Genomic DNA, 23144 nt, shown 5'->3' with positions numbered 1-23144 from the left:
CGCTGAGGTAGGTGGGGGGTGCGCTGAGGTGGGGGGCGCGCTGAGGTAGGTAGGGGGCTCGCTGAGGTAGGTAGGGGCGCGCTGAGGTAGGTGGGGGGCGCGCTGAGGTGGGGCGGGCGCTGAGGTAGGTGGGGGGTGCGCTGAGGTGGGGAGCGCGCTGAGGTGGGGGGCGCGCTGAGGTAGGTAGGGGGCGCGCTGAGGTAGCGCTGAGGTAGGTGGGGAGCGCGCGGCGGCTGACACTTGGGCCCCGGTGGCGGGCGGGGGGAACTCCCACGGAGGGCCGGGAGTGCGACAGAGCCCGGGCGGCCACCGGCTCTGCCGCGCGCCGGGGCGGAGGCGGGGGCGTCTTGGGGCCCCCGGGAGCGGGGGCTCGCCGCCCCCCGAGCCGAGGAGCCCTGGCCTGCGCAGACCGTCCTGGGTAGTCCCGGCTCTGCGCTGCCCGCACGCCGCGACCTGTCTCGCTCGCCGAGCTGCTCGGGCTCGGGCCACCTCACCTGCCCGTGGTCCTCCAGAGGACCGAGAGGTTCTTCTCAGAGCAGGTCGAGGCCGCGGCGCGAGCCCCGCTTGCTGTCTTCTCGCCGGGCAGTGCTGAGGGCCTCGCGAGCTCAGAGGCTGTTCGGGTCAGGTGCTCCCCCGGCCCTGAGGCCTCAGGTGGTCGAGTAGCCAAGGGCGGGGCGACCCCGCCGGCCGTCAGGAGGCTGAGTTCAGGCGTTTATTTACTTCCTTGGGGGGAAGCCGTCGGGTGGAACCGAGGAGCGGTGAATCAGCAGCTCGGGCTTCCCGAGTTCCAGATGATGGGGAAGGGTGCCCAGAGCCACGTGCTGGGTTAGAAATGTTGTCTCCGCGTCTCTCGGACTCTGAGCGGCTTGTCTCTTTACCTTTCTCACCAGTAGAGTTGCGTGGACGTAGTTGGATAGGTAGACCGGTTCTTGTGTGCCATTTCCCCGATCTGTACTTTACTGCCGTTTCGTAGTTTATTAACAGCCTAGTGGGAAACCTTTTTTCCTGTATCATTGTGAAATTATGAGACAAGATAAACTCCTTTTGACACCAGAGCTTATGGAGTATGGGTTTTGAACATTTGTTCAGTACTTGCAGTTTATGGTGTAGCAGAATTAGGGGTGGTCTGGAAACAAGAAGAACGTTTAAACTTTTAATCATTTAATCTTGTTCGATATGTTTAACGTTCATTGCGGTTTATTTGATTAATTTGACCAAGTTCCCCCACCCCCCAAAATCCGTTTGATCCTGGTTTTAATAAACTGTTACTTTAAGAACTGTCTATTATTTACCTTACAAGCTGTCAAAGCTTCTGGTTGACTGTCATTACTCTGGGTAATTTTTTAGTTTCCCTAGTTAAATCGGAAGGAAATATAAATAATTTCTCTCCCTTTCTTTCCTTCCCTTATCCCTCCGCTGCCTGTATGATATTTAATAGTGTCAGGATCATAATAAAGAAAATAAAGTTTCAGAACCATCTTTATCACTTTTCCACTTTTCAACTCCTTTATGTCCATGACGTCAGGTTACAATGACCCTTAAAGCAATCCATCACAAAGAAAGAAAGTGAGGGAAAAAGGATAACATATAATATTAGGATCGAGAAAAAGGGTGTAGAATACTTCTGCTCTCCTCATCTTGCAAACAGGAGTTCTTAGAGGTGATATTTTTGGATTAAAGAAAGGAGTTTGGGGTGTGTTTTCTTTCTAAACAAAATAATAGTGTCACAATATTAAAAGAAATGGATATGAGTATTTTGTTTTCTTTTGGATAATGCTCCTGATCAGAGACTAATTTTTCATGTGTTCCTCTCATTTTTAGAGAGTGGATTCCTTAAGAAGAAAACAATGCATTGCTTACTACTTGTTCTCTAATTGTTCGGACTCAGAAGTGTGCAAGTTTGTTACAAAAGCCAAAAGAAGATGGCAACTCCTTACGTTCCAGTTCCTATGCCCCTAGGGAACTCTGCTTCCAGTTTTGCAACCACCAGAAACCAAAGAAGTTCTTCTTTTGGGAGTATCTCAACAAGCTCAAATTCTTCCAAAGGCCAGTTAGAAGACTCAAATATGGGTAATTTTAAACAGACCAGTGTATCTGACCAAATGGAAAGCACTTCATCTGTCTGTAGCAGTCCCCTCATTAGGACTAAATTTACAGGTGCAGATTCTTCCATTGAGTATTCTGCTAGACCAAGAGAAAGTGAAGAACAAAGTCCTGAAACAGTAACTTTGGAAGATAGACCTTCTACACCTATTATCCTGGGTTATGAGGTGATGGAAGAAAGAGCTAAATTTACTGTGAGTATTGACTTCTGCTATCCATCATTAGATGAAAGATTTATTAACCTGTGCTGGAAACTTGTGTTGAATGATGTTAGGCCATACTTGTAATTTATTGTACGTAAGAGTCAATTGGTTTATTCCCCTTAAGTTGTCATGCTGTTGGTGTACTTTTGCTTTACTTGAATGAATTTTTGCAAACCAGACAGAGCGGTGAAACCAGCACACAAATCAAGAATAGACCATTACAACATCCTTAAAGCCTCCCCTCATGCTCTGTCAGTCAATACCCACTCTCCTGATGGCCTAGGTTAATTTTGCTTGTTTCTGTACTTCATGTTAGTGGAATTATGGAGTATTTACTCTTGGGTATGGTCTCTTCAGCATATGTTTGAAAGATTCATCCTTGATCTTGCATGTAATTGTAGGCAGTTCACTTTCATTACTGATGTTACTCCTTTATGTGAATATACTACAGCTTATCCATTCTACTGCTGAATGGCCTTTTAATCATTTCCAGTTTGGGACTTTTATAGATACTGCTGCAAACCTGTTAGTACTTGTCCCTCAGTAAACACATACACTCACTTCTGTTTGATATAAAGTCCTAAGAATAAAGTTTCTAGATCATCTGCCCAGCTTTAGAAGATACTGACGAACAATGTACCAGAGCGGCCGTACTAAGTTATATTTCTTTAAGCAGTGTATGAGAATTCTAGTTATTCCACACCTTCCCAGTTCAGTTCAGTCACTCAGTCATGTCCAACTCTGCAACCCCATGGACTGCAGCATGCCAAGCTTCCCTCCATCACCGACTCCTGGAGCTTACTCAGACTGATGTCCATTGAGTCTGCGATGCCATCCAGCTATCTCGTCTTCTGTCGTCCCTTTCTCCTCCCACCTTCAGAATTCTAGTTTTTTGTTTTTTTTTTTTCATTTTAGCTTTTCTAGTGAGTAGAAAAATACATTGTGGTTTTAATTTGCCTTTAAGACTTTTTTTATTTTTGACCATTTGAGTATTCTCGTTCCTGAAATGTCTGTTCAAGACTTTTGTTCATTTTTCTTTTGGGAGGGCTTTTCTACTTTGATTTATAGTTTCCTGTGCATTTTGAACATAAGTCCTTTTTCAGAACATGTGTTGTGACTGTCATCTCTCTCTCTCTGTGATTTGCCTTCCTTAATGGTTCATTCGATAATCAAGAGTTCTTAGTTTTAATATAGTCCAGCACATTTTTTTTTTACAGTTCAGTTCAGTCGCTCAGTTGTGTCCGACTCTTTGTGACCCCATGGATCGCAGCACGCCAGGCCCCCCTGTCCATCACCAACTCCTGGAGTTCACTCAGACCCACGTCCATCGAGTTAGTGATGCCATCCAGCCATCTCATCCTCTGTCGTCCCCTTCTCCTCCTGCCCCTAATCCCTCCCAGTGAATCAACTCTTCGCATGAGGTGGCTAAAGTACTGGAGTTTCAGCTTTAGCATCATTCCTTCCAAAGAAATCCCGGGGCTGATCTCCTTCAGAATGGACTGGTTGGATCTCCTTGCAGCATCAATTCTTCGGCACTCAGCTTTCTTCACAATCCAACTCTCACATCCATACATGACCACAGGAAAAACCATAGCCTCGACTAGACAAAGAGTAGTTGGCAAAGTAATGTCTCTGCTTTTCAATATTCTATCTAGGTTGGTCATAACTTTTCTTCCAAGGAGCAAGTGTCTTTTAATTTCATGGCTGCAGTCACCATCTGCAGTGATTCTGGAGCCCAAAAAAATAAAGTCTGACACTGTTTCCACTGTTTCCCCATCTATTTCCTATGAAGTGATGGGACCGGATGCCATAATCTTCGTTTTCTGAATGTTGAGCTTTAGGCCAAGTTTTTCACTGTCCTCTTTCACTTTCATCAAGAAGCTTTTTAGTTCCTCTTCACTTTCTGCCATAAGGGTGGTGTCATCTGCATATCTGAGGTTATTGATATTTCTCCCAGCAATCTTGATTCCAGCTTGTGCTTCTTCCAGCACAGCATTTCTCATGATGTACTCTGCATATAAGTTAAATAAGCAGGGTGACAATATACAGCCTTGACGTATTCCTTTTCCTATCTGGAACCAGTCTGCTGTTCCATGTCCAGGTCTAACTGTTGCTTCCTGACCTGCATAGAGTTAGCCCTTTTTAAAATCTGCCTCCTCCCAGATTACAAGTATGTTGTCCTATGTTTTCTTCTAAGAGCTTTATTGTTGGACTTTTCATAGGTAGAGCTATAAACTGTCTGGAATTGATTTTTGTCCATGGTATGAAGTAAGAGTCAAGACACATTTTTTTCTCCCTAAAATCAGGTTTTTATTGAAAGAACAGCTCTATCTCCTTTGCATTTGCTTTGTTGCATATGTCACAATCAGGTGACCATAAATGTATGGGTCTGATTCTGTGTTCCGTTTCTCCCTTCTTTACTGGTTTCACCCTGTCTTTAATTACTAAGGCCTGATGGTAGTATTGACATCTGGTAGCTAAGTACTATAGCTTTGGTGTTCCTCTTCAGGGTTGTCTTGGCCCTTTGCATTGAGATTGTATTAAATCTATCTAGGGAGAACTGACATATTTATAGTACCGAGTCTTTGAATCTACGAACCTAAACCATGTCCTTAAGTCTTTAACTTATTTAAATAATATTTTAATTAATTTTAAATAATGTTTTAATAAGTTATTAAATAATATTTAATGATATTTTAAGTAATAGTTTTCATGGCAGAAGTCTTAACTTCTTTTGCTAAGATTTATTGCTAAGTATGGATATTGTTTGATATTCTCTACATCTTTTCATGTTTTCTGTTTGTTCATTGCTAGTTTAATCTATTTTGTCCTCGTTATATATTACATATTTATATATCCAATGACCTTGTTAAATCCACTTATAAGCTTGTTCTTTGAAACTGTTCTTTCTCTTGGATTTTCTGGAAGTAATGATTTCATATTTACTTCAACATTTCGTGTTATATAGTTAATAACAGTATGGAAGGATCTTCTAGGAAAAAGAATATTGAAATTATAAAGAGGCAGTTTTTAGAGTTAAAATATTGTAAGACATGATATGGGTGGCAAATCTGCGTGGATCTGACTTTTTTGTGAGTGATTTTTGGAAATTATAATAAATTGGTAGCTCATTTCTGTATGGTGACCTACCTTCTCTATGCAAGAATAAGCATTCACTGAAGTAATGTGTGTGAAAAGTTTGTATATAAAGTCTTTCAAGACAATACAGAGGAAGAAATAAATGACACATATAGAATCAATCATATTCACTTATTTATAATTAAGTGTTTTTGGAGTACCTGTTATGTGCCAAGCCCTCTTCCAGGTAATACGCTCAACTGAACGTATGAAATATAGATGAGCAATTTTATTCTTAATGTTAGTTTGTCACATGGTGATAAGTGGTATAGAGAAGAATCGAAAGGAGGAAAGAAATAGTTTCTTGAAACCAGAGTTGCAATTTAAGTGGCAATGCCAGTCATGGCCTCACAGGAAAGATGTAGCACTGAGAGAAAGTGACAGGGACAGACAGAGAGGCCTGGTATGCTGCAGTCCATGGGGTCACAAAGAGTCGGACACGACTGAGCCACTGAACTGAAGAGAAAATGAGCCATGACGATACCCAGGACATTGAGTGGGGAGGGAGGGGGCCTCCCAGACAGGTGGTGTAACTGCCAAGACCCTCATGGCCGACAGCAGAATAATCAATGGGGAGAAATGTAGGAACTGAGGGAAAAGCAAGGGAGTGTGACCCTCAGTTCAAATAGAGCACAGAAGCCTTTATAAGGCCTTTAGAGTTTCCCCCATTGTGAGCTGGGAATCTCAAAAAGATTTTAAAAGGGAAAATTAGATGATCTGACTTAAGCTTTTTAAAGGCTCATTCTGGCTGCTGAATTGAGACTAGATTTTGTGGGAGAAAAAGGAAGGCAGGAGACGGTTAGGTTCTTGCAGTAATCCATGGGAGACGTGGTGGTGTGCACCAGGTAGGGGAAGGGGGCCTGAGAAATTCCCAGATTCTGGAGATGTCTTGAAGAGAGAGCCTTTGGATGGGGGAGATGGAAAAAGCAAAGATGATCCCAACACTTCTCACCTAAACAATGTGAAAAGTAGAGTTGCCATTGAATGAAATGGCAGATTTTGAGGAAAAGACCAGAATTTGTTTTTGCACGTGCTAGGTTTGAAACGTTTGCTAGACATCAAGTGGAGATGTCAGTTATGTGTATGTATATATGAGGGTGTACACATGCATGTGTATTTTATCTATCTATATATATATACACACATATATATATATTCAGTGTTCAGTTTAGGGGAGAGGTCTAAGCTAGAGTTACAAGCTTGAGAGTCTTAGGTTTGTCAAATAATTTCACCTTGGTATATTTCTTTGAGTTGATCTCTTAACTGAAGAAAGTTTAGGGAAAACTGGCGAGGTCTTATACATAGAGAGAGTGTCATGTCTTTGAAAAGTGATTAAAAACAAAAAGTAAATGGGAGGGGTGGTGAGCAGGTTCCGGAAAGAGTCATGGGGTGGACTTCTTTGGTAATGTTTTGTTTCTTCCTCTTGCTACTCGGTACATGGTGCGTTTACTCTGTGAAAATCCATTAAGTGGTATACTGAAGTTTTTGTGCTTTTCTGTATGTATTTTATGATCAGTGTATGTGTCTACATTTGTTTACTTAAAGCATAGACTACATACATAAAACAAGAGTACAAAGTGTAGTATACACTAAGTTTCAAATAAAAGAGTAGAGATAGTAACTGCTATTAGAATTTAGAGGAAGCAATAATCAGTACTGTACATAGTTTTCATTGAAAGTACTACTTAAGTAGATAGGAGAGCTTTCTAGAAAAAATAAACCACAAATTTATCCTGTATTTTTCCCAGAGGAAAAAGGAGTGTTTAGAGACCACTGTGAAGGGTAGCAGTTAGAAAAGGGCTCATTTTCTAAAAAGAATATTTACTTTTTATCCCCTGCATGACTATTTTACATCAGGACTTTCTGGAGACTTTACAGGGTATCCAAATAATCTTCATCCTCACCTTTATATGTTGCAAAGATAAATTATTTACTTTTTACTTGAAAACTAAAGAATCCAATCTAACCTTTGCTGATTCTCTCCCTTCAAAGCTGAAAAAGAAGTCTGTAAGGGAGAAGAATCAAATGGTAAGGATGATCAACAGTCCCTAACTAATAAATTGTCTCTTGATCATCCACTAGAGTTATGAGTCATACTTATAATTTTAAAAATTCCTAATTTTTAGTGTTAAAAAAAGTAAAAAGAAACTGATGAAATTATTTAGTAATGTATTTTGTTTAATATATTTAAAATATGATCATTTCAACATGTAACCAATATATAATCTTTTTAATGAAGTATTTTTACATCTTTTTTCATACTAAGTCTTTGAAATCTGGTTTATATTACACTCACAGCATGTGTCAAAGTCACATTTCAAGTATTCTATAGCTGTTTGCAGCTAGAGTGCAGCTCTAGAACTACAATTGAAAGTTATTCCACAGCTTAACTTGAAGGAAAAAAGTTACTCTTTTTAGGAGAGTTTCACTCATTCAGTAGATAGTTATTGAGTACATTTTGTGTGTCGTGTATTTAGCTTAGCTCAAAACACTATACCAGAAATTACCAGATGTTTCTCTGAGATTCTGTTGTAAACAGTATTTCCTCGCAATAAATTCTAAAATTATCCTTAGGAAATATAGAATCTTCTTAAGTACCTTTTAAAATATTGACATGCTTCAACCAAATTTTTCTAGTCAGTAGCCTAGAAAATTGTACTTAATTATAGGAATGTAAACTTTCATCTAATACGAATATTTTCTACCTTGTATTTCATCCTTGAAGGTTAAAACATCTAATTTATTAGAAAACTTTGCTTGGCAGTTATTGAGTATAAAAATTAAATTGACTGTGTAAGACAATAGTGGCTATTTTTCATATTAATTTTAGAATATATTAGCATAAAATATCGGAGAAGGCAATGGCAACCCACTCCAGTACTCTTACCTGGAGAATCCCAGGCAAGACAGGGACAGGGGATAGGGGAGCCTGGTGGGCTGCCGTTTATGGAGTCGCAGAGTTGGACATGACCGAAGCGACTTAGCAGCAGCCCCAGCAGCAGCATAAAATATATTTTAGAGGCTGATGAGTTTATTTATTATTAGTGTGCTTCAGAAAAGCATTTTGCCTCAAATTAACTTTCTGTCTTTCACTCTCTCCATAGGTATATAAAATATTAGTAAAGAAGACCCCAGAAGAAAGCTGGGTAGTTTTTAGAAGATACACTGACTTCTCTAGGCTTAATGATAAAGTAAGTACTTTAATAAATCTAAAACTGACTTTTCAGTTTGGAATTATTATCTGTTCCTGGAGTTCTACTGTTGTTACTTGTTTTTTTTCCTTTGTTGATTATTTAAGTGAAGTTGAATCTTTGCTATTTCCTAACAACTGTTTCATTTAATTTTAAGAGTCTGAACTCCCATCTCTACATATAACTTCCTTTTGTTGGAAACAAAAAATTATTTTTAATATTAAAAATGTGAAAACCTTAAAATTGGCAACAGAAATATGATTAATTACATAATCTTATAACTTTGAAAAGATGTATGTGTATGAGACCCCCAAAATCATACGACTATAGTAGAAGAATGAAAAAAAAAATTTAGCATATTATGATTAGTTTCCTTTGCTGTATTACAAATTATCACAAACTTTGTGGCTTAAAACACACCTTTTCGTTATTTAGAGATTTGGAGTGCTCAGCTGGGTTTGCTGCTTAGGGTCAAACAAGGTCAAAATCAAAATATTGACTTGACTGGCCTTTTATCTGGAGGCTCTGGGAAAGAATCAGCTTTCAGTATCGTTGTTGGCAGAGTTTGGTTTCTTGTGATTGTGAGACAAGGTCCCTGTTTCCTTGCTGGTTGTCAGCCAAAGGTTGTTCTTGGCCCATAGATACTATTCTTCAGCTCTTGCACATGACCCTTCCATCTTTAAAGTCAGCAAGAGTTGGTCAAGTTTTTCTTGTGCTAGAATATCTCTGGCTTTCTCTTTTGTCACCAGCCAGGAAGAAGCTTTACCTTTATAGAGCTTGACTGATAAGATTAGGCTCATGTAAATAGTTTTCCTGTCTTAAGGTCAACTCAATAGTAACCCTAATTGCATGTACAAAATATTTTTTACTGTGTAACAAGGAAACACAGAGGCTACACCAGGGGCAAAGGTCATGGGGCCATCTAGAATTCACACAAAGAAGATAATAATAAACAGTAGTACATTAAGTACCCTTAAAAATAAGTAACAAGAAACACCCCAAAATAGAAAATTCAGCAAGTGATATGAACAGTGTAATCCACAGAAGAAATATAAATAACCAATAAATTTGGAAACCATCTACTATCACAAGTACCCAAAGAAAAGAAAATTAAGACACTATTTTTCACCTGTTGGGCTTCCCTGGTGGCTCAGTGGTAAAGAATCTGCCTGCCACTGCAGCAGACATGGGTTCAGGCCCTGGTCTGGAGGGTTTCCCATACGCCACAGAGCGACTGAACCCGTGCACCACACCTGCTGAGCCTGTGCTTCATAGCCCGGGAGCCACCACTGCTGAGCCTGTGCTCCATAACCCGTGCACCACACCTGCCGAGCCTGTGCTCCATAGCCCGGGAGCCACCACTGCTGAGGCCACGTGCTGCAGCTGCTGAAGGCAGTGTGCCCTGGAGCCTGTGCTCTGCAACAGGAGAGGCCACCCCAGGAAGAGGTTCACATACTGCCACTGGAGAGTGGCCCCCGCTCTGCCATTAGAGGAAAGTCTGCACAGCCATGAAGACCCCGCACCACCAATAAGTAAATACAATTACAGTTAAAGAAAAGGAAGAAAAACTATTTTAATTTTCACCTATCAGGTTGACAGCCTTTAAGTGGTATGTCTATTGTTAGAAATATAAGTCTTCCTAGAGGACATCCTAAAGCTATGCATAATTTTACATGATACTTACATTTCTGGGATTAATCCTATATAATAAATTATTGATATGGGCAGGATGTAGCCCTAAGGATACCTCTCATGATATCATGTTTTATGTATTGTTGTTCTCTTTTTTCATTTTGTTTTAAATAGTTAAAAATTTTAGAACCAACCTAAATTTCTAACACTAGGGAACTGATTGACTAGATTGCAGTAAGACTTCAGTAGAGAAACAGCAGCTGAAGTGTTCACAGAGCTGGAGGAAAATCAAGTAGGACAGGTAGGGGTAATTGGTATTTAAGAAACCAAGAGAAAAAGCATTTTTCCAAAAGAAGCAAGCAGTTTATGATGCTTCAGAGAGGCCAAGTAAGATGACCTTGGACCACGGATTACTCCCTAATTTTGATAGATGTTGAGTAGAGGAAACTTTATGGGTCCTACTTTCCCACCTGCCATCTTCCCTATCGCTTTCTTGACTCTCAGAACTTCTCAAGTTGGTATGTTCTTAAAACGTTTGGTGATGGGAAATTCCATTTCTGTGACTTTGCAACTGCCGGGATGCCAAAAAAGCTTCCACCATTCGTAAACCTCAGTTTCAGTGAAAAGGTAAAATATAAAATGCTAAACTGTTTTACCTTAATTAAGGTATTGTTAAGATGACTTATTGCAACATGTCAAAATACTTAATATTATTTCTAAGATTTATATCATATATAAATTTTATTTTCTGTTCCTGAGTTCTTATTTTACATGGTTGATTTAAAAACCTGTAATTCTTTACTTCTGTTCATCTTTTTAAATGGTTAAAACACACGAGAAGACCAAAGTGACTCATTAAGTTAACATACTTAAGTGGAATTCTTAGCTTTCTTATGAAATTGTTATGATTTTTGTTCATACAGACTCATTTCTAACAGTTTCAGTTCAGAGCTATTTCATCCTTTATGACTTTTGTTCTCCTCAGGACTCAACTGTTATTTAGTGTTTGCTTCCTTTAATCTCTCTGGATTCATCTTTATTGCCAAAATGTTTCTTGCCTTAGGCAAGCTGGGATTTAGATTGCTCTTAAGCTTTTGAAAAAAGATGTTAATGGAAGCTTAATTTAAGTCTTGTAAATATCTCCTTGATACTCTTAACTTGGGCGCTTAAAATTAATAAGTGTATATGTCAGTCTTCTAGGTACCAGAAAGAGCTCCACTCATCACCTGATTTTACTGGCAAGAGTCAAAAATGTGTGTCAGACAGCAGCAGCCACACAGTTTAAATGGTAGTTATTATTTTTATAATTGTTAAAGTAAAATCTTAGCATCTTTCATTTTGTAAAACCAATCATGAAATTTTTGAGTTCATCACTGTGCTAGGAATTTGGTATCATATGGAAACTATATAGATCTGATTCTAACTTTGAGGAGTTTACATTTTACATTTTTCTATAGTAATGAGGAAAAAAATCGTTGACAATGTGAAAATCATTTTAGTTAAAATAACACTGTTTAGAAAGAGAAATTTTTCCTTCCTCTGTTTTAACTTCCTGGGTTATAATCTGACTTCAGCTTCTCTAGGAGTTTCTAAGAGCCTCTTCTGAGAAAGTCAGAGGGCAGTCATGAGCAAGGTCTGGAACACAGCTCCCCAGAGTTGTAGCATGTGGCAGAGTGGAGCAGGCTGGTGATGAATAGTTTGTAGCAATGTGGCATGAGAGTGGGGTTTTCTTTATTTTCTGCTAGAAAGCTCACTATTTTCTACTTCCAGTTTGCAGAAGTAGTTTAAAACTGAGTAATTCTCTGAGGTAAAATGATTATTCTCAATTGGTTCCACCCAGCAGAGCATAGAGAGGAAGCAGAACCATTATCAGCCCACTGTCAAGACAAGCAGAGCTCATATGAAAATCTGGGCTAAGCCCAACCAAGCATTCAGTCCTTCCATTAAAAAGAAATCCATGGTAATCTTCAACATGTCTGTCTCTTGGGTCACATTGTCCTGCACTGCCCCAAGCTGACTGACATCGGGCGGTTATAAAGCTGCCTTTCACTCTTTCTGGGTTTTTTTCCCTTTTTCTGTTGTCGGGTTTTGTTTCCTCTGTGTCGTGTCTTCTTTCTTGGATCATGGTCTCCTCTTGGCAGAACTAACCCTTCAGTGGCTTCTTGAGGAAGACCACATGGGAAGTGGTGTCCTTCAGACCCTGCACGTCTAAAATGCTCACTCCGTTTTCATACGTAGTTGATGCTCACTCCATTTTCACACTTGGTTGAAATGTGGGCTGGGTATAGAATTCTAAGTTGGAAAATGTTCTTCCAGAATTTTGAAGACATTACGCTATTTTATCTTGTTCTTAGTGTTGTGTATTGCCCTTGAGAAGTCCCAAGCTGTTCTTGCTCCTTATCACTTGCATGTCACCTGTTTTTTTCTTTAGAAGTCTTTTGAATCTTCCCTGTGTAATTAATCTAAAATTTCACAGTGACCTTTTTTTTCCACCTTCTAAATTTATTTTTTAATTGAAGTAAGATTGCTTTACAGAATTGTGTTGGTTTCTGCCAAACATCAACATGAGTAGCCAATGGGAATTTGCTGTATGACTCAGGGTACTCAAACCATGGCTCTCTAACAACCTGTAGGGTGGGGTGGGGAGGGAGGTGGGAGGGAGGTTCAAGAGGAAGGGGACACAGGAGGACTTTTTGTAGGTTCTTCTCTTGTATTAACTTAGACACTCTGTGGGCAGTCCATGTCTTTGAGTTCAGAGAAGTGTTTTTGAATTGCTTTTTTAATGAATTCCTCCCTCCTGTGCTCTGTCACCTCTCTTGTAAAACAGACCTTTGGGCTGATTCTCTATGATTCTGGATCTTTTCCTCCCCATCTGCTATTTTTTGTTGTTGTTGTTGTTGTTGCTGCTATTTTGAAGGCAGTTTTCCTTTTCTCTCTCTAAGACCATCTTTCCTCTGAATGCCCTCTCTTTTGACCATCTTATTCTTATTTCTTAATGTAGTATCTTAATCCATTGACTGTATTAGTGATTGTATTTTTATTCATACTTTTTCCTCTTTGTGTTGTCTTTGTTTCTTTCCTTGTGATATGTCTTTGTCTTCCATGTTAAGCATTAGTGTGTAGTAATTCTTGGTTGTCGGCTCATGATTAAAAGTTGGGTACTAATAGCTGATTGGAATCTCTTACTTCGTGGGAGAGTCTTGTGTTGACTTCAAGATTCACTGTATAATGAGAAAGGTGGGCTTTTACTGGAGAACTTCTGATTTCAGGATCTTAAAGTCATTCCTGTTGAGTTGATCAGACTCTCCACCTCTCCTTGGAGGTGTTTTCCAATCTCCTACCTTGTGCTGCCAGTTTGTGAACAGTCTGAGGTAACTAAAAACTTGGAATAGTTTTTGTACACCTCAGGTTTCTTGGCTCTCTTGAGTCAATTGCTGCTCTCCTCAGTGCTTTTTAGTGTTGTGTTAAGTTTCTTTCCTCTTCACCATAATTTTAGCAGAACTCAGAAAGACAGAATCAGATGAGTGTGCTCAGTTCTCCATCTTAATGCCACAGCATGTGTGTCATTTTCTAAAGGCTTTTTTATAGAAATATCAAATGCCTATTTTGATGTCATTTCACAGGATATCTAGTAAAGTTTAATGAAATATAAAAGCTACCATTTATTGGTTATTTCAAGCTAATGTATAATTCCCAAATTATCCTTTGTTCAAAATAAAGTTATTGAATAAGCACTTTATGAACACTTTGTGAAGGCCTAATTATAGAACAACTCACTCTTTTCTGAAGATTATTTTTTAAGGGGAAAAAAAATCTAACCATACATGTGGACATATGTTACGTTTAAATTTTAAAGCTTAAAATTAATTTTTTTAATGACTTTTTATTTCATCCCTATGGCTTTTATTACTTTTACACAGTAAACACTCACACTCCAAGGCCAAAAATATTTACATCTTGAAATCAAATCAGAATTTTCAGTATAGAAATGTTAACAGAATGTTTTATATTTTTATTTAGCTTTTTACCCTGTGAATTTTTCTCCTTTGCTAGTTTTTTTTTCTTACATTGTAATATTTTGTCTTGTATTTAAGTGGAGAAATGTGAATGTACATGGTTCCATTTCATTCATCATTTATTGAACATAGATTATTGACTACTTGTAATGTAGCAGGCATTATGTTAGGCATTGGGGGTGCAACTGTATGTAAAGTGGTTCTCAATCTTAGCTGTACTTCGCACTTCCCTGGAAAGCTTTTTAAAATTACGATGCCCAGGCCATATCCCAAGCAGTGAAAATCCAAATATGTCAGAGGTAGGACACAGTCATTAATATAAATCATGATTAATCATCTTCAGACAAAAGGGAGCTATTCAACAGTGGAGCCCACTCAGAATCTCTGTGAGTTCCTACTCAAAAGTTCCTTGGGTGATTCCAATATGCAGCCAACATTTGGAATGACTGGTCTGGTAAGAGAGTCCAAAATTAAATAAACATTACTTAATTTGCCTCATGATAAATATCATTCAAAACATAAGTGAAGGATTTGACAATGTGTGGCAGATTGTGTGTTCCAAAACTGTCTGCAGCAGCATTCTCAGTCCCATATGCTCTCCCGGAATCTTGCCACTTACCATCAAGGGGTAGAATCTTGTTTCCTCTCCACCTCAAACATGGGTGAGCTTATGACTGATCTAACTAATAGAGGACAGTGGAACTGATGCTGTGTGAATGAGCCTAGATCATAAGAAGTAAACAGCTTCATCCTGGCTTTCTCTCTTGGGATGCTCCCTCTTTGAAACCCAGTCTCGATGCCGTGAGAAAGTCCACAAAACATGGAGAGTCCATGTCAGGCTTGTGATTGACAGCCCCAGCTAAGGTCTCAGCCAGCAAACAGCCTATTCCCGTATAAATACGTGGGAGTGAACTTCAGATGCTTCTCAACCTCAGGTGTCCAGCTGAAGTTCTAGTTCATTATGAAACAAATAATCCATCCTCACCCTGCCCTGTAGGAATTGCCAGCCCACAGAGTCCATGGCCTAATAAATGATTATTTTACACCACTGAATTTTGAGGTACCTTGTTATCCAGTTATATTAATATATTCAGTTAATCAGAGTGTATAAAGGGAAATCTCACCCAGCTAAGAAGGTGGAAAAGCGTTCCCTAAGAAAGTAAAATGTAAGCCAAATATGCAAAATGGATTATAAGCCAAAATGTAAATGTTAAAACTATGAACATCTAGGAAAAAACATGGAAGAAAATTTTTACAGCCCTAGAATGAGCAAAGGTTTCTTAGATAGTATCTAAAACAGCATAAACCAGAAAAGGAAAAAAAAAAGAATGAGTTACGAAACAGTAAAGATTTTTAAATGTGCTCTGTTAAGAATAACATGAAAAGTCAAAACAGAGTTTGGGAGAATATGTTCATCGTACATATACCTGACAAAGGCCTTGTATCTAGGCTATATAAAGAACTCTGACAACTTAATCCAAAGACAAGTACCCAGTTTTTTGAAAAGCAGAGGGTTCAGAAGATCTGAATAAATCCAAGCACATGAGAAGATACTTAACACCATTTGTCAACAGAGATATACAAATTAAAGCTGCAATGAAACACTGCTACACACCTAGTAAGATGGCTAACATTAAAAAGATGGACAATACCAAGTGTTGGCAGGGACAAGGAGCAACTGTAACCCCTGTGCATACGCAACTGGTAGAAATCAAAACAGTCAAGGCGTAAAAAGCATATCTGAATTTAAATCTTTTATTGTAAGCCTGTTTTGTGAGTAGTTTCATAGAGTCAACAGGTTAGATTTTGTAGAATTCAAGTGATTTAGTTGAACATTGTATTTTCTTTTTTCTTCTTTTTCAGTTAAAAGAGATGTTTCCAGGCTTTCGATTAGCCCTTCCACCAAAACGCTGGTTTAGAGATAATTACAATGCGGACTTTTTAGAAGATAGGCAATTAGGATTACAAGCGTTTCTTCAGAATTTAGTAGCTCACAAGGACATTGCTAACTGGTATGTAACAAATTGAATAAGAGTTATAAATGCATTCCAGTAACTGGTTTAAACTAGAGAATAAAATCTAGGGCCATATTTATTCAAGCACAAAAAATATAAGGTAGGAGTATAATTACTTATCCTGTCTAAAAGCAGTAACTGTGATTTTCTTGGCCTTTTTTCAGTAAGGACTTATTTGGTGTTTGATTTTTATTAACACTTCCAAAAAGTGTAGCAAAGTTAGACTTTGTGTGCCATATAGTCAAACTATCCACCAAGCTGTAAACTTGATTTCAGTATTTTAGTAATAACTTAAAACAGTAGCTAACATATTGGTAGATTTTTGGTAAATATGACACCATATAATTTTGACAGTATTTTTAATTCTCCAAAGTAATACAAAAATCGTGAAATCAGGTTAATTTATAGAGAGAATGAAGTAGAAATACCAGAAACTATTAGAAAGAGAAAGAAAGGGTCTATATCCTTTCTTTATTTTTTGTATCTGAATATATTTACAAGAAAATTGCTAAATGATCTGATTGCATCTGGGTATCTAATCTTGGAACTTACATTATCAGATAAATTAGAACCATTCTGAAAAAAATTAGAGAGCATTTATAGCTTCCCAGGTGCCTCGGTGGTAAAGAATCCACCTGCCAGTATATGAGACAGGGGTTGGATCCCTGGGTCAGGAAGATCCCCTAGAGGAGGAAATGGCAACCCACTCCAGTGTTCTTGCCTGAAGAATCCCATGGATGGGGGAGCCTGACGGGCTGCAGTCCATGGGGTCACGAAAGACTCAGACACGCCTTCGTGACCAAACAGCAGCAGAGAGCATTTACAGTGCCGCAACAGCATGTTGTGTAGACGCACTTTTGTCACGATCTTCAGCAGTTTTCACCCTTTTTCCTTAGTGTCTCTTTTATTTATATCACCTCACGTTGCACGACACACCCACTATACGGTCACACCTTGCTTCCTAATGTGCGCTAAGCTCAGTGACTGCATGAGGCCTCTGCCGCCTTCCTCCCTCTCCTCTAATAAGGCAGCTGCAGGCCAGACCCCTCCTCCCGTTCCCAGACCCACTGCTGAGGTTGCCTCCCTACTGTCTCCCTCAGACGTCTCAGTGTGACCTCAGACCTAAAACAGATGTCACAGCGCATTCTCTCCCTTTCCCCCAATATTCAGCCCTTTGTCTACCCAAAACCCAGTCATCTGGACACATCCCTGCCTTTATACTTTAAATACTACTCAAATCTGTCAGCTTTTCTCCATCCTGCCACTGCCACTCTAGCCTAAGAGGTTGCCTCTCGCTTAAATTACTCCTTTCCACCACTGTCTTCCTCAGCCGCTCCTATTTCTGAAACCCATTGGAGCCACAGTGACCTTTTATAATATTTAAGTCCTCCTTTCTGGGCCCTGACTACATGTCTGTCTTTCCCACCTTATGTTTCATTATTCCTCCCTGCTCCCATTCTCTACATCAGACATAATCGGTCTTGTACTTTTTTAGAGTCACCTGTTCCTTTTTTAATAAGCTGTTCCTAGAAAGGCATTTCACACTACTGCCCTTGCCCCCCCAGCCCCAGCCTAGATGACTCCTTCAGGCTTCAAGCAGACTTCACTTCCTTAGGTTGGTCTGACCAACCCCTCATCCATCACCACCACTAAAAATTAGGTCAAGTCTTTCTCATTGTATCTTCTCTGCTGGTTCTGAAAGTTAGTTCCTAATGCCGTAAGACACCCGTTGCATGTAACTAACTTCTCTCTAGAATGATACTAGCCATATACCACCAGTCTTAAGAGAACTGAGAAAATAGTCACTCATATCATTGGCAATAGGACTTAATCCTCATGTGGGGTCCCAGCCAAAAAAGGCTGGTTGGAACTTTACTTTAGTAGCCTTTCAGTTTGTGACTATTTCTGTGATTATTTGACTGTGTTCTCCCACCAGTCTGAAAGGTGCACGCACAGAGTAGGTCATTGGCCCTTTGACCCGCCATTCAGTGTGCAGGGCCTGTTAGCATAATGCAGCCATCCATGTCGAAAAGTCCTTGCTGAATGAGTGGCAGAGCTGTTGATAGTTGTTATTATACTGTTTATAAGAAAAAGAGGGTGAAACAAATATGATCAAAATTAGCAATTGTGTGTTCTTGTCTAGGTGGTGGGCAGATGTATGCTCCCTACTTTTCTGTATTTTTTTTTTAATATCTCTCCAAAGGGGGAAAAAAAAATTAGTGTTAATTCAGATATACAAAGCCGAAATAAAAGCCAACAAACTCTAAAGTCATAGAGAAAACCTTGAAGAAAATATATTTTATACCATACCATAAAATACTTTTATCTCTAAGAAATCAACAAATCCTACCCCTTTTCTCTTACTCCTTATTCAGTAAACCTTTATATATTTGTATTGAAAATATGGCAAATTAAAATTGAATTTATTCTATGACTACATCATCTTTTTATTTAATGAAATATTATATAGTATGAACCACATTGATAAACTCATGATTTATTGATTTTTTTTAAACATTAAAAATGTGTCTTAGCTGACCTGTATCTTTTTTTAATTATTGGTACTAGATCTCTGTAGAGTACACATTCAAGATGCTGTTTCTAAAACAGTCCTTAGAACAGTGATAGTGGTCTTGTTCAGTTCACAGATAGGTGTTTTCAGGAAAAGAAAGATTTCTTGGTCAAGTAAGTTGCGGAAAGGTTTCATTTGACATTCCTAGAATATTAAAGGTTCTAAAGTCTTGCACAAAAACCTGTCGTGTGCCTCACGCTTACCTGCCTATGTGTTTTTGTCATATATCTCATACTGAAGGAATTCAGTAAGATAACTTAAATAGACTCTAAATCGTGTATGTATTGCTGTTGCTGTTGTTCAGTCATTAATTCACGTCCAACTCTTTGCCACCCCATGGAAGTAAGATGAGCATAGAAACCTTGTTTGTTCTAGGGTACTATCTTTTTCATGAGTGATGAGTAGCATTTTCTATTTCATATTTTAAGCAGTTTCTTACTTAGTATTTAAAACATGACTTAGCAGAGGGAAGAGTTATTGATCTATATCTTAAGAATTTGTCCCTTTTCGTACTAAGAAGGGTATAATAGAAATTGAGGATCTATTTACTAATCTTAATTCCTTTGAAGACATTCAGCTTCTCTTCTAACAAAATAAGGGAGATTATAAACTTCTACTTGACATGATACAGATGGTAAAAGTAAAAGGAATTCAGAGAAGGGGAAGATCAGTCCTGTTTGCAGTGAGCCAAACAACACTGCAAGTAGGGAGTGGGGTTTGAGGACCATGAATGACAAATTAGATTACGGGTCCATCTGTGAATCTCTTCCAGGGGAGGAAAGGGGAAAGACAGAATCCCGACTCTTCTTTATAAAAACATGAAATTGCATATTTAAGAATCACTATTTAAAGTGTCAGTTAGTTTACATTACCTATTGGTACGCCTGTAAGCATCCTGTCACAGTTGGAATGGCAGCATAGAAAGTTACTGTCTCTATACAGCCAAATAATTGATATGATATTAATTCTTTATGCAGTTGTTTCACTTTGCTTTTTGATTCCTTAGCACCTCACATCGCAGTTGAGATCTGAGGGATTTAAGAATTGTTGATTTAAGTGTTTTAAGAGAATAATATTTTCAGATGCATTTAGAGAATACAGAATAAAACAAAAATGTTAATATTTTCATGATAAAATTTCTTAATGGTTTTGTTTGTTCAGTAAATATTTAGGTCTTTTATGGTAGATAAGGTATTGCAGCTACACAAAGAAAGGTTCATTAGATGCTAATCCTTTATTTAAGAAAACTAAATAGGAAGAAGACACACCAAAAAACTAAAAGTTGGATATCTGTCTTTTTCAGAAGGGGAAGAAAAGAGAAAACTTTTAACTGGAGGAGTTAGAGGAGGCTTCCTAGACGGTGGTATTTAAGTTGGGTTTTAAAGAATTACTGATATTTGAACTGACAGAGAGAAAGTAAAGAAGGACTTTCCAAATGAGAAGGAATATTACATCAAAATGCAGAAGCAAGCAGGCACAGTCCTGTACCCAAAACAGCATCTAACTTAGCTTGTCAAATGTGTAAAGATGGATGCATGGGGAAGGTCTCTCATAGCTGTATAGTTAAAATATAGCTGTTGTTTTATCCTGGCTTCTGCTATTTTGAAATAATTGCATCATTTAATCAGCACAGCAAATATCTTACTACTCCATGTTTTCAGAATTACTACACATATATCCTGATTTACCAGATTTTTCTTCTTAATGCTTTAAAATGCAAGAGTTAAAATTATATATATTTTCCTTATATTACCATTCATCTATAAGGGGTTCAGTGCCAGAATTCAGTGTTTTAAATTCTACATCTATTTTAAAAGAAAAATAGTCCAGGTATATCTGGATTAACGGAAGCTCATTATTTTAAAAAAATACTATCCAAACATTTTACATGAGGAATCAATTGAAAGAAATGAGAATCTTTACCCCTTGAAAAGAAAACTTACTTGGAGAGACATGATAACCATATTCAGGTGTTTGAAAGGCTTGCGATGGGGAAAAGAATTAATCAAATGAGGGCTTTCCTGGTGGCTCAGTGGTAAAGAATCCTCCTGCCCGTGCAGGAGACACAGGCTCCATTCCTGATCCGGGAAGATCCCACACGCCTCGGGGCAACTGAGTCCAGGCGCTGCAGCTGGTGAGCCTGTGCCCTGGAGCCTGGGAACTGCAGCCGCTGAAGCCCATCTGCCCCAGAGTGCTCCACAAGAGAGACCCCCGCACCCAGAGTAGCCCCTGCTCTCCACAGCTAAATACCACGCAGCAGTGAAGACCAAGCGTGGACGAGATGAGTAAATGCATAAACACCCAGAAAAGAGTTAGTCAGATGATAGTTAGCTCTAAAGGCAGGCTTCTCCACTGTCAGGCACATCATGTTCAAACGCAGGTTCTGAATTAGCAAGGTCTGGAGTGGAGATGTGGCGTTTCTAACTGGTTTCTCAGTGATGCCGATGCCGCTGGCCTAGGACCTCATTTTGAACAGCAAGACTAACATGTAAAACTCGGAATAAATGAGAAGTTAGAGGAAGCCCCCCTAAACTCAGATTAAAAAGGTACATATCCTTTCAAGCTATCTGGTATAGAAATGTGTTCTGCCTTTTGAGTAAGTGAGTTTACCTTAAGTATTAGAAGAGACTAGGCTAGGTAACTAGCAGTGGTATTAAAGAGGGAATTATTACATGGGATATATTGAATTAATGATTTCTTAGGGGTCTCTTCTAGTTGTAAAAGTCAGTAAATTATAAATTTTGAGCAAGAATATCTAAAGTAACTTTTTTATACATGTTCATATTTTCTCATGTGTATAAGTTGTTTTTATATATAAAGAGACTATCATGAGAGGTTGAGTTAACCTTAGTATTTTTAGAGAATGAAGGAACTCAGTTATGTAAGCAATAACTTAGATATAAGCAATAGCTTATATAATGCCAGGTCATGAGAATGAACACATTATTGCTAAGGTTGGTTGGGCGATTTTTACACAAAACATTAGTTTGGTAGACATTTAATTATGGATCGTTTTCTTTTTAATGCAGTAAAGCTAAATATGTTATATTCAGATACATGTAAACTCTTACCTAATTGAGTCTCAAAGATGTTACGCAAAGTTCAGTTTCCTGAGCTTGGTAGTTAAATAATTTTAAACAATTACTTAACTGATTTTAATCAATGTCTCCAATTAGAAAATGAAGTAATTAGACTAAATGGTCTCTAAAAATATCCCCTTTTAGCTCTAAGTTTCTTATTCTTTTTGCTGTGCTTCTTTATAAATCTTGAAGTGATACCATCAGAAGCAACCAAATTCTAACCTTCTTTTAACTCTTAAGACTTCTGGTCTTACATTTTGCTGTCTAAGCTTACTTTCTCATGAAAGTTGGAATATCTGTTGAAAACTAAAATCCATCTCAAATCTGAGAGTTCTGCTGTATTATTTATCTACAGAGTGAATAGAAGTTTGTTCTGATGCTCTTAGGAGTTTCATTCCTTTTTTTTTCCCCTAATTGCATAGCTCTTACAAAAAATTCAGTATTTTTGAACACTAACTCTGTGCTGTGCTAATTAATTGGTTCAGATTCTGTACAGTCCTGAAACTTGTCATCTACTTTTTGATGAAGCAGAAGACTGCTTAGTTAAACAGATAATACTAAGAAGACCATGTGGAAGTCCCGTGAAAGGGATGTCTTCAAGGTGGTGTCGTAATGTGTATAAGAGCACTGAGCCTGGTAGCATGTAGAGGAGAGGCTGGACCAGGATGGTAGCGGCAGGCGTGAGACAGCAGCATTTCTGAAGTGTCAAATGCGGAAGGCGGTTAAAGTTTGAATGTGCGTGGGTACTTTATGCCGACACCAAGACCTCAGCTTTGTTCTTTCTTGTTAGAGGACGCACAGATGGGTTTTAAGGTGGGTTAGACATAAAACATTTGTTCTGGAAGCATTTCGTGTTAGAAGGAATAAAACTGAAGGTCGGGACACAAGTGAGCTGAAAGTAACCAGGTGAGCCATAATCAAGGTGTAAACCACGCCCACACATCCGCCACAGGAACGGAAGCATGAGCCCTTCAGCCTCACACCCACCAGCCCAGCTCCTGCACGGTGACCCTCACTGCCACCAGCCTTGAGAGTCCCTGTCCTCAGGGCTATAGTCAATGTCACATTTTGTTATTTTCTTTTTACTAGTTGAGAATACTGAAGAGAAGTAGTAACTGATAAAACATTTCTGTCTGAAATCCCTCATTAATTTTTTCATGCAGCGACTTTTTGTGCTTAATTTGGTTTTGACAG

The 23144-nt window shown here is 38.7% G+C and overlaps 1 protein-coding gene and 1 long non-coding RNA gene across 6 annotated transcripts in view; one reads left to right on the top strand and one right to left on the bottom strand.

The window, feature by feature from the left end:
• LOC106502871 overlaps nt 1-1808 on the bottom strand; it is a 122083-nt gene extending 120275 nt beyond the window's left edge. The window contains exon 1 of the long non-coding RNA XR_001296542.2: nt 495-1808. This is a non-coding gene — a long non-coding RNA (uncharacterized LOC106502871). The remainder of the gene's footprint in view (nt 1-494) is intronic.
• Nucleotides 1-23144, top strand: part of SNX16 (sorting nexin 16) — a 34014-nt gene that overhangs the window by 1795 nt on the left and 9075 nt on the right. For 4 of the 5 annotated variants that reach the window (XM_018058162.1, XM_018058161.1, XM_018058163.1 and 1 more), the window contains exons 2-4: nt 1822-2297; nt 8549-8635; nt 16147-16295. In XM_018058162.1, the coding sequence (XP_017913651.1) occupies nt 1923-2297; nt 8549-8635; nt 16147-16295 (611 nt within the window). In that variant the 5' untranslated portion in view covers nt 1822-1922. The remainder of the gene's footprint in view (nt 1-1821; nt 2298-8548; nt 8636-16146; nt 16296-23144) is intronic. The other variant, XM_018058165.1, reaches the window with a different exon arrangement.

This window comes from Capra hircus, chromosome 14, assembly GCF_001704415.2.
Source record: "Capra hircus breed San Clemente chromosome 14, ASM170441v1, whole genome shotgun sequence".
Taxonomy (NCBI): Eukaryota; Metazoa; Chordata; class Mammalia; order Artiodactyla; family Bovidae; genus Capra; species Capra hircus.
This window is presented reverse-complemented; position numbering and strand designations above follow the sequence as displayed.